This window comes from Cynoglossus semilaevis, chromosome 20 (genome assembly GCF_000523025.1).
Source record: "Cynoglossus semilaevis isolate Cse_v1.0 chromosome 20, Cse_v1.0, whole genome shotgun sequence".
NCBI classification, from domain to species: Eukaryota; Metazoa; Chordata; class Actinopteri; order Pleuronectiformes; family Cynoglossidae; genus Cynoglossus; species Cynoglossus semilaevis.
Genome location: NC_024326.1, coordinates 1,797,093 through 1,809,487, shown reverse-complemented (window position 1 = coordinate 1,809,487; position 12,395 = coordinate 1,797,093). Strand labels below are relative to the sequence as shown.

Here is a 12,395-nt window from a genome sequence, read left to right as displayed (position 1 = left end):
AGGACTGCAGCTGATCCCCTTCAGTCATATCAGGAGGATGGAGCCAGACTGAAGGATCTGTTTAAGGTGTAACTTCAAAAACACTCATGCAACCACATCCTCCAGCCGGCTCCACCTGGAGGACACTGAATTTAAAGCAGTTTGGGCACCGCTCGGTCCAAACAGACCTGGGACACCGACCCTTGAAGACAGGAGCGAGGGGCTGCATATCAAACACACCTCAGAGTGGAGGCTGCTGATTGAAGTCACGCTAAAAGACGTGATCAGTCAGTTGGAAACGGATGAATCTGCTGTTTGTTGGCTAATTTACAGAAGCACCAGCAGAGGTAACGATGAGTAGACTTGACTCGTTATCACAAACTCTCTTTTCACAGAATGGTTTTATTACGATCATTTCAAAAACCAGTAAAGTAGCAACTAAAAAAGACATACTTCATAAATATGTTAAGGGTTTTATTTTATTTATTTATTTAATTATTTGTGGCCTTAGGCATTAGCAGGCTAGACTAGCTGAATTAATTTATGGCCCAAAGAAAAACATTTTAAAGAATTCACTGCTTTGTTTTATTATCAGAAAATACTTAACACATTTTAAGTAACTTTTAACCATTAGAGCTTACAGTTTTTGTAGCCTTTTTACAATTAAAAAAAACTGTTTTTTCTCATATTATTTGTGTTTTTGGCAACTATTTCTAGGCTAGATTTTAATGACTCTGACGACAAGTTTTAGCTTTATTCATTTTAACTTTGAAACTAATTTCATAAAAACTTATTTAATTTTTTTGTGCCAAGCTAACACAGATACATTTAGATAATTCTGGAAATATGTTAAATTATATTTAAGGACTTTTCTTTTTGCAGATTTTTAACAATCTAGTGAATTTTATAATTAGATAATGTTATATTGAGTTCTATCCAGACAAACAGCCTACTACAGCGAATCGTTTGCCTTTGTTAGAGTTCTTACTCTCCCTGATGCTTTCCCTTTTAAAGGTCACTGTAGAAATCTGTCAAAATCTGTGGGGCGTGAAAGATTTGGTTTACCAGTTCCAGAACTCTGCAGTGTCTCAGAGGAAGCAGCTCCTTCAACATGATAAGAAGTTTGGACACAACACAACATCAAAACTAACTATTAGTCCTGTTGCCATTGATTTCTCAGCGGTTAAACTGCGGAGACTATAATTACTATTGCAGCTGTTTAATTTAAACAGAATCTTAACAGACAAGATTTCTCTCCCTGCTGTTTGCTTTGCTTCAGTAAGTTAAAATGTCCTCTGTAGCGTGAAAACGTCTGTTATTGATTTTCTCTTTCAAGGAAAATGGCTCTAATAAGTGCAGAGCCATCAAATAATTCCCGAGTCATTTAACAAAGGTTTGATGAGTTTATTTCCCGACTTCAGATTTCTGTCTCGGACTCTCTCGTACCATCGTCCCACCTTTGACCTTTGCTTCTCTCGATGCGAGAAAATCAAATTTCAGATCTATTTTACTTCTTCGCCTCTCACTGCCTCGTGGCTATTTTATCCTCCTTCCCTGCAGTCATTCCATCCCGATCCTTCCCTCCTTTCCTCTGCTGATTTCAATTACTGAGTCCTCCCTCAGGCTGTGTCACTCTCTGCTCACTTTGCTCTATAACATTTCCTGTTGCCTCTTTTTATTTCTCCGTCCTCTTTCCACCCAAATTGGATTTTGCTGGCGGCACTGCTGTATTTATACAATAAAGCTTATATTTTAGGTTACTCACAGAGCCAACCGGGTTACACTGGCATCATATTGTTTTCTTTTATTGGATTGATCCCTTCCCTTCATACATTTCAGAACAATGCCGAACAACACTTGTTCAAAACGGTCCAATTTGCCCACGGGGTGAGAAAACCATCCTGTGTATGTAATGACATATAGTTCATACAGTCTTCTTGGACAGCTCCTGGACTGCATCATGTTTGGATTCACACGTTTGAATGAGGTGCTGGTTGTGTATCAACAAGATCAGGTTTGTGCAGGTGTGCCTGAGGGAAATGAAGTCTATCTAACAACAGCTGTTGTGTCTGTCCATGCATATGATGGTTTACATTGTGTTGATGTACACACAAGGATACAGAGACGTCTGCGTGTGTGTGTGTGTGACTACTTTACCTCGTGTTTGCCCTTCATGCGACACACTCGGATATCGTTCTTATTGGACTCCCATGTTCGTTTCTGCCCAGAGAAGAAGTCACAGTTAGACTGCGTTTGCCCTCATCTCAGTGGAGAACTGTTGGGTTTGCAGGTGTACACGTGTCTTTTTATGTGTGTGTTTGTGAGTGCGCTTGGCTTTTTTTAGACGGCGGGGAATAGGTTTGGCTTCCAAACATGACTGCAAGGACATTTTGAAGACATAAGGACATCGAATTAGTTTTTACTGCAGCGGTAAATGTCATTGTTGTTGGGGGAGGGGCACTGGTGTGAGGTAAAAGAAAAAGTTAGTAATTAGTAAAAGGTTTGGGCTCAGACATCAAACTGAGATTTATTTATGAAAAAAAATGTCAATCAAGACTGTGTTGGTTCTTGGCAGTGTTCTTGGGCTATTTAGGGAATGTGTACGTGAGAGGAGAGAAATAAAGAGACAAGCCTCACCTTGCTGTAGAACATCTCGTCACCTGCCATGTTATCCAGCTCCACTCTGTACAAGTCGTCCCTACAACCATGGAGAAGATGCACACGTGACTCAGGACATTCACTCAGACGTTCATACAGGTATTAGTTCTTTAATTACACACGCACGGCCAGCAGGAGCACTGGGATGTGGGAATAAGTGCCTTGCTCAGGGACACACCTGCATATAGACTAGCAAAATACATGCAGGGAAGTTAGTGATGAACTAAAGAATGAACTGTTTTGTGTATTTCTGTCTGTTGTGTAATTCATCCACATGCCACTGTGTCCCTGGGTGAGGCTGCTTAAACAAAGCTGTTCCTGTGCTGGTAGCATGCTAACAGAAAGTCCAGCATCGAATAAATGGATTTGAATGAGTGAATAGAATGAAGTGCAAATCACCATGAATCCTCATCAATCATAAAATAAACAATATATCACAATTGTCTTTACACAGTAATGAAGGGCTGCTGTTTAGTTAGCCGTTTGTTTTTCTGGGTTCCTGGTAAATCTCCATCTCCATCATCCACACTGACTACATCTACCATTGCCTTTGTAATTTGCTCATTTATAATCTGTCCATCCTGGTCAACCCCAGTGAAAATTTCCCCCATTCCAGCTCAGCCTCTTGTATTTCAGTCACATGATCACTGTCACTCAGGACAAGTCAGCGTGGGTTGGAGGAATATTTAAAACAGAAAAATGCTTTTGTTGTGGACCAGTGTCCTGGGTTTGAAATCCAATTCAGTTTGTTGAAAAATAAATAATACAATTACCCTTTTTTTCCTGACACAAAGTCAAAATAGCAAATAACAAGGTTTAGCAGCAGCGTGAAGCCTCCGCTGCTGCTCAGTCCTTCAGGGTTCTCTTTTGCGTAGCAGAGGTAAGGAGAAGCAATTTGTTGACAATTGCTTTCCTATTCTCCTGGTGATAGGAACAGGGAGGCTGTTGGGTAACGGCTTTTTCATTCTAACGTCCTCCGTTTGTTTCTTTCTGCCTCTCAAACACTGGCGCACCTGAAATCCCACTCTGTCAGTCAACATCCTCAGCAACCCCAACGGACCAGAAATAGGATCCCAGGTTGTTGTTTTTTTTATTTCATATTTGTGCTTTGTGAATTTGTATTTTTCTGCCACTTATAAGCAGCTATTTTTATTCTTCATCCATCACTTCACATTAGCCAAACAAGACTGAATGCAGCCTCACCAGAAAAACAAACTGAAAAGCTCCTCTGCAGAGTGACAGCAGATGGAAGCAGTGGCATCAAATGAAAAGGATTTTAATGTGAACATGTTGGTAACACGCAGTCGGAGGCAGTTGCCGTTGGTTACCTGGCTCCAATGTAGAGTGTGCGGTTGACTTGGAGGACGGTCTGGATGTGCAGCTCCTGTCTCTGGGCGGAACGATGAGCTCTGCCCAGAAAAACTGGATATCTTCTCACCACTGACGTGAACACACACACACACACACACACACACAGCAAAGCACAAAATGACGCCGGTCAATTTAAGTGTCCCTGTCTCAAGGAGACTCTGACAGCTGGGTACAGTTCAAATACTTTTGCACATCTATATTTAACAAGAAACACCAGGCAGAAGTGTAAGTGTCTCCAGTAACCTTCACCTAAACAACACTTTCTCTCACTTTAATACCTTTGGTAAAAAGAAACAAAAACAAGTTCCAGTGAAACACCTTACTAAGCTTTTTCCCCGCGGGGGAGTGAGAGAGTACTGGTGAGGTGGAAGATGGCGGTACTAGGATCAGACTATTAGAAAGTTTTAACAGGAGGACGTCAGCCTCCACTGGGAATCCTCATCAACAGGAGACGGATTGGGGAAACATTTCATTGTCCTTGACTGCAGAGGAGGAGGAGAGAACAAAGTAATCCATCTCCACCTGTCTCCTCCCCCTTCAGTCCTTCAGCACCCTATCCATCTATCTATCTATCCATCTCTCTATCTCTCTATCTATCTATCTATCAATCTCTCTATCTCTCTATCTATCTATCGATCCATCTATCTATCTATCCATCTCTCTATCTCTCTATCTATCTATCTATCTATCTAATCCATCTATCTATCTATCCATCTATCTATCATCTATCTATCTATCTATGTCTATCTATCTATCTATCCATCTCTCTATCTCTCTATCTATCTATCGATCCATCTATCTATCTATCCATCTATCTATCATCTATCTATCTAGCGAGCTAACTACATGGATAGAAATCAAGCTGTCTATCTATCTATCTATCTAGCGAGCTAACTAGATAACAGGATAGAAATCAAGCTAGTCCTGCAGTTTAGTCGTATTTTTATGTAGACAGTGAAAAGTATTTCCTGAGACTGATACCTTTTCACTGCAGCAGCTTCTGAACATAGAAGTTTCATTGGTAACAGACTAGCTGCTCAGACTGGAGTTCTTTAAACATCTGCAGTTAACTTCACAGATTTCTGTCAGTCAATAACATTCCTTTCAGAAATACCTCCCAGTTGTTCTTGTTTTACATACAAACTGATGAGAAGACTTCATTTGACTCCCAGATTCTGACTTCATAATACTACTAAGCTAATAATTTATTCTCTGTATTTATGCTGTTCTATAATATGTTCAAGTTTATGCAAAGTTTAATAATGTGCCTCTCTGCTCATTTCTCTTGTATTTATCAGTCCCTGACAGCTAGCCTCTGAACCTTGAACCTCCTCGCCCAGTTCCTGCTTCTACCACAGAGTCATTCATCAACGCTGCACATGCCCTGCTGTGCACACGTGCACACACCCACACCCACACCCACACATGAACAGTGAAAAGGACACGTACCCTCCACGGGGACATAGCTTAGGGGACTGGGCTCCTCGGGGAATGAGCCATCAGCCAGTTGAAGCAGCAGGAGGAGAAATGTGATGGGAGGAGCCACGGTTGCCATGGCAGCAGCAGCAGCAGCACTGTTAACAAAGAGAGAGATGACAGAGAAAATGTCATGCTGTTGCCATGTACATGTCTCCATCTCTGTGTGTGAGTGTGTGCATGAACAGGGGTCCATTTCATAGAACAGATTTCAACAGGTAATCTGCGTGTGGGTGTGTGGGGGTGTGTGTGTGTGTGTGTGTGTAGCAGGTCAGCAGTGCAGCACAGTGACTTCAGCAGGGAGCTAATGTGTTTGTGTCTGCCTGCTTCACTTCTGTAATGGTGATCCATTGTCAGAACTGTCACTCTGTTGTCAAACACGCTGAATTGATGGCGTTTCTCACCGCACTATACCACATCACGTCACCATTCACTGACTGGATCCCAAAGCCTTTTTGTGTTCTAATGCTGCGTCTACTAATTGTGTCTCCACACAGACATATGGACGCTGTATTACTGGTAATTAGCCACAATAGAGGAGCGAGCATGTCTCTATTGATCAGAGGAGGATAAAAGAGGGCGGAGACAAAGATAAGGAAGCTGGACAATGTCTCTTCAAAGGTCAAAGGTCAAAAACACCCTAGACCACATAAAGAGACGAGCGGTACAAAAGAGTGGTCGGAGCTGCCTCTGTCTTTTGAACCTGAGGCCACACAAGGCCTTATAGTGGAGTGTGAATTTGGCCACCCTCATCACCCCCATAAAATAGGATCAGTAGGTCAATTGTTGGACTACAGCTTTTGTAAACCTGCTTTAGAAACTCCACTGGAGCAGAAGAGAGTTTAGGTAGGACTTTTACACATCGTCATCAATTTCTCAGACATTTGCAAATATGCTAATATAAGACAGAAACTTTTGTAGATGCTGAATCTATCATTAAAAACTGCTAATGTCTGAGAGATGATTCTATAAACCATGTCTACTGACATCTGTTAGACAAAAGTTCATTTACAGGTATTTTGGTTATTGGTTTTACAGATTTTTATACAGTTATTAGTTGAGTTGCACAGTGAAAAACGTCCACATTCTTCTAACATGAATAAGAAGGCCACGGCAGTAATAATCTCTTTCAGTGTGTAAGACAGAATGAAAAAAAAAACAAGTAAATTAATGAACACTGTACAAACAGCCGCAGAGTGTAAAGACATGAGAAGTTTAGAGTCATGACAGCAGATTAGAGAAGGTTTACTCACAAAAGAGGAGTAAAGTCATCGCCTGGCTCTTAGGGGAGGAAATCCCTTCTGAGTTGCCTTTATGTTGCGACAGTGGCTAGCTTCAAAAACTGCCAACCTCTCTGATGCTTCCTTTTTTTGTTTTGTTTTAATAAAACTCCAAAAGCTCTAAGGCCTCTGTGTCCAAACACATGTGTCCTGTCCTGGGCTGAGGCGCTACGCATTAGCATCTAATTCAAGCCAAGAACAAAGAGAGAACAATAACAATGCCACGAAGATGATGCTGCCAGGCACCAGTGCTGTCTGGCATTCAATTATTAAAGGTTATAAGTTTCACTGCATTGTCTCAACACGCCTGTGGCTCCGATGTGACTATCTGAGATGTAAGTATTCTTTGAAAGGTGAGAGGAGAATTAAAGGAAAGAGCCGGGGGAAGACGGGTGATGAGAGGAAAGAAAAAAGGGTGGAGCACTTTGGTGGTTTTTGCGGAATTCAAACAAAAGAGGTGTGAGCTTCACCAACTGCTTGTCCTACTCAATCAATCTGAACACCATGTTCCACATTCCCAGCGACCCCTTCTTACTCTCTTTCATCCTTCATCACTCACCTCCTCCCATCATTTCTCTCTCCTTCTATCTCCTGCAGGATAAAAACCCTCCTGATCTGCCGCTACAGGACGACACGGCCGCTTACTCCAAACCATCAGATGCAGCGAGCTTTAACACATGTGCTCTTTTTACCTTTTTTTTTTTTGCAGCAACAGAGATATGTATGCTTGGAGTGACAAGACGTTTGAAGATATCAGCAAAGAAACACTGGCTGCAGGTTGTACACAGGGGACACTTCAAATGAAATTCTACTCCAAAGACTGAAGGTTAGACATCCGTCAGCCTGGCCTTCATCAGATGAGGAGGGGGAGTGTGGGCTGGGGGTTGGGGAAAACTAAGGTTTCCTACTCGCAGCTTTGGTGTAAGGTTAATGAAAGGGATGCAAATGGAGACGGTGCCTAAAATACATTTCTGTTTGGTGTGGGTGTCATGGGAGGAAATCAGAATTATTTAGGGTTTTTTCTTTGTGAGAGCCTAAACCACCTTACTGTCAACCCACTTCTGTCATGTTGTCGTTTTTGTAGCCAGCCAAAAAAAACCAAAAACAAACAAAACAGTGCAAGTTTATGCCAGAGACGTCAGTAAAGTATTAAAAACACCAATTTAAAAAAAGTCTCATTTGATCAATATGTTAATGAGGCTCTAAAACTATTTTTAATCTCCTTTTTAAATACTCAATGTGTTTTGGACCAAAAATAAGAATCGTTTTGTAGATGTGAAATCTGTCAAATGACTAATGACCAATGACAAACTGTACAAAGTGAGTAATAACAGCCAGTTATGTTCGAACCAGTCCCTCTAGGCTAGAACGTGTACTAAACCCAAATCTGCATTTCAAGATGGCTTCAGCAACGAGGTTCAGTGAATGGCTCTGACTTGTGGATACAGGCATTTTAACATAAGAGTTTTTATCACAGAATGTCATCATTTATTTGACATTACTCAATCCAATTCTAACCCAGACATCATCAATTCAATATTTATCCATGTCCTATTGTTTGATCCCTTTCAGGGAATCTGGAGCAGCCCTGAACTGACTAACCCTTGGACAGACACCAGTCCATCACAGGACCATGTACAGCAGGGGCCACATACAGCCTAATTAGATGTGTAGTGGGCCGGACCAGTACAATGTTAGCATAATTATCTTAAATAACAATAAGTCCATGTTTAGTCCCCTCTTGTTTTCCTGCAAACAAGTACAAGTATATTAGAAAATATCCACATTTAATGAAATATATTTTGACAAAACATCACAAATATTAAATGTTGTTGCATTTTTTCCACTTTAGAAAATTCATCAAGCGGGCCGGGTTGAACCCCCTAGTGGCCCAGTTTTGGCCCGTGGGCCCTATGTTTGACATGCCTGATGTACAGTAATAAAAAAACATTTATAATTTTTCAATCATTGTTTGGATTCTGTGTGAAACCTCTTCTGATCATCGTAGCATATCATTTCCTCAGCTGTGTGTGTGTGTGTGTGTGTGCACTCCAGGTTTAACCCGCAGCACACACAGTATGATGTATATAAAACACCCGACCTGTTTAAAAAAACAGAGATCAGTGACACACACACTCATGCACACAAACTGAGCATTCAACCTACTAAAACCAAGCGGCCAATCATTAAAGAGCCCTCCTCATTAGAGTGCATATTGATCAAGGCCATTGATCCATAAGATAAACCATCTGATCTGGGCCAAGGCCAAAACATAAGAGCTCTGCTGTTGGCAGAACCATGACAACGGTGATTTTTTTTTTTCGTGTCATGGACTTTAAAAAAAGAGGTTTGGGAGTGTGCTTCGACGATGAAAAACAAAAAGACGACAAGGGTGTGAGTTGGGTTACAATATAGTCATGATCTGGAAACTAAAAAAAGTTTCAGAACAAAACAGACATCTGAATGCTAAAACAAACGACTGAAGACAGATTTTAAAGATATTACATACAGTATTTTTAGGAGCAGAATTACACAGAGGGTTCATTTTAAAACACTATTATCTTTACAAATGTTGAGCTACAAAAATCAACAGAAGCTCTGATGGTGGTAAACCAACACTGTCTGTAACCAGGTCCTCACCAGATGGCCCTCTGTCAGCCTCCCATCTGTCCATTCATATGTGCTCTACACATCAACTATTTTATAAAACAAAATCTAAATATATTTCTCTACATAAATCTAAATAAAAAAAAAGATTATATGTTCTCACTGAAAATACCTCAAACTAATGAGTGAGACTGGGGCTGTCACTTTTAACCAAAGTCCAAAACCCTGTTCAAGTGTGCGTCTGTAGAGATCACTTAGTTACACTCCATTAAACCAAATGGTTTCAATTCAGAATGCACCTTTAGTCATCAGAAGAACAGTAAAAGTAAAGCATCACACACTTGTTACTAAGCAAAAAAAAAAAAAATCTCTCCTTGACACCTAATTGTGTAGAATGTGCCATTTTTCACCCATGGGTTTTACAGTAGCTCAGATATGATAACTGTTGAGGGACTTTGTCCTGAAACCGTAGCCACTGCTGCAACTTCTCCTTTGCGCCTGATTGGCCGCCTCCACTTCTCATGCAGCGTCTATGGTCTGATCGTGTTACCAAAAAGATCAAATGGTATGACACGGACAGTGTGATCACTGGATGCATGTAATATAAACGATGGTCACATGGCATAATCTTGCCTCATCAGGCAGCGCATTAGCGAATCGCCTGTTCACACTCACATCATTAACCAATCAGCAGGCCATTTGAGAGAGCATGATCACCTGTGCTCTCCTCTTATCGGTTCGTCCATATGTTCCGTCTGAGACCCAGCTCGGTTTCATCTGGCCCTGTTGATCACCTGCCAATGCTGCTTTGACAGTTAGGACAGCACGTTGTGGATTTCCATACAGCCCTGAGTTTACTGGGGGTCAGTCTCTACTCAGTGGTCACTTCATTAGCTACACCATGTGGAGCTGTCTGTTTACACAAATATCTAGTCTGACAACTCTTTGCATTTAGGTACAGTATGTACATATGGTCAACCTAATAAGGCAGAGGTTGGGATGTAGCAGTAGATCACATAGGGGAGTTGGTAGATCAAGGGAAATACATACTGTATATTTTAAGTAAATATATAAGAAATACATAATAAATAATAGATGTAATTCTATTTTAGATGCTAACCACTATGGCTAACTATAGAAAGATTGAGTCATAATAGACCATAAAACATTTAATATATATGTATATAAAAATGTATATTCGGTTCATATGAGTAAATACATATTTAAGGTTTTCAGTGTAAGTAGATGATTTTCGCACAGTCATTTGAACAGAAGCTCCTCAGTCAAAAAAGAGTGGACACCCCTGTAATAAGGTTAAATAGTGCCAGTCTACTAGAACTTTCCCAAACGACTATCCTTAAAATTAACTGAAAAAATGGCCAAAGAGAAAAACCCCCAGATGGGTCTTGTTTTTGGCTGCTGTATTTAGATGGTAAGATTGAAAATGTGGCCCGAAGAACATAAAAGCATGCAACCACTCTCCCTTCCCTAAATCGTTTAAGCTGCGACTGGTTGTTTAATGTTTAGGGGGATTATTATTTTCTTGGCACACTCGGGGCTCCTTAATAGCAGCCTCTCCAAACCTTTATCACCACAGTGCACCCATATTCTAATGGCTTTGAGCAAAATACGTAATGTGCCATTTCACAAAGGTCAAATTCTCCTTAACTGGTTTCTGGAATATGAAAACAAATGGGATATTCCTAAATGGCCTTGACAGTCACCTGATCTGAATCTGGTTATTGTAGCTAACAAACCTGCAGCCACTGAGAACTGTTAATATGTCAGAGTAACTGCAGGATGTACCTGATGAATTGACCAATAAGTGTATATCTAATATTTACCACTGAAGCCGTCCTAAAATGCCAAGTGTCCTCTGAGTGCATATACGGCATGTTCATATTTGCCCTGGGCTTCTCAGCTATTACTGTCAGGCTGCTAAGCAAGATCGATACCGTCTTATCCCTGCTAAACAGAGACTGAATAAAGGGCGCCGTCCTTGTTCACACCGAGGTGCATTAACTGACCACGAGGAAGCACTAAGACGTAAATACAAAAGGTCTCAGCAGCCTGTCTGACGGCACGGACACACAGAGCTTATCACAGCCCGAGCCAGTGCTACTGCTGCGCACTGCAAGATGCTGTTGTCGTCAGGTTTGAGCCTTGGTCTGTGCATTGTAGGTGTGCAGAAGTGTGTGTGACAGACACGGGGTACGACTGCAAACTGAACCCACCTCCCACAGGTTTTGACAGACATTTCATTTCTAACTGTGTCAGAATGGTGTTTTCCGATGCCTCGCGTTCCTCTCCCCGTCTCTATTTCCCCCCTCTGTCTTTCGCCCTGTGTTTAGCTGCTGCAGCCACTCCACTCTTTGCCTTTGTTACCGTAGCAACCAATAGCAAAGCCAGGCAAAGATGTTCTATTGCAGTAGATATAAAAGCGAGGAGGGCGTGTTTGCCCTCTAACACGTACCTGAGCGTGAGCACTCCTACAGGGGCGCGTTACCACGCACACACACGAAATCATGTATATTCATATGAAGGTGCATGGACACATGAATGTGCACAGACGTGAGGAGGCCGAGGTGGGGGCTGGGGGGTGGTGGTGTGGTAAGTGGGGGGCCTTCTGTCTAAAAAGAGGGGGATGGTGAAGCAGGAGGAAGTTGCCCTCCAAGTCCCCCACACCCTGGCTCAGGAAAACAGAATATTTAAAACCAATTCTCCCACATTTTCTTTTTTTTTTTTTGGGTGAATTTGTGTAATTTAGAGATAAATCTTTGTCTCTAATCGTACTGGATCAACTCTTTCATCTGTGATAAATGTCAGAGAAATGATTCAGATTCAAGAAAAATGGGCTGTACTATTGATAGGATACAACATATAATTAGGTAGTACTGAACGGAGAATGAATGGAAGATGTTTTTTTCACAATATTAAGTGCAAAATTTATTCAGAGTTAATCTCAGTCAGAGTATCAGGAGTGATACCAGGAGATAATGGGGAACTTCATAAAGGATCTAGGAG

General features: G+C 41.4%; 1 protein-coding gene across 1 annotated transcript in view; it reads right to left on the bottom strand.

Moving 5' to 3' along the window:
• sema6ba (sema domain, transmembrane domain (TM), and cytoplasmic domain, (semaphorin) 6Ba) overlaps nucleotides 1-12,395 on the bottom strand; it is a 35,077-nt gene that overhangs the window by 13,144 nt on the left and 9,538 nt on the right. Inside the window, exons 2-5 of the mRNA XM_008333773.3 lie at nucleotides 5,458-5,582; nucleotides 3,966-4,077; nucleotides 2,617-2,677; nucleotides 2,137-2,199 (exon numbers count right to left, since the gene is read on the bottom strand). Coding sequence (XP_008331995.1) covers nucleotides 2,137-2,199; nucleotides 2,617-2,677; nucleotides 3,966-4,077; nucleotides 5,458-5,563 — 342 coding nt within the window. The 5' untranslated portion in view covers nucleotides 5,564-5,582. The remainder of the gene's footprint in view (nucleotides 1-2,136; nucleotides 2,200-2,616; nucleotides 2,678-3,965; nucleotides 4,078-5,457; nucleotides 5,583-12,395) is intronic.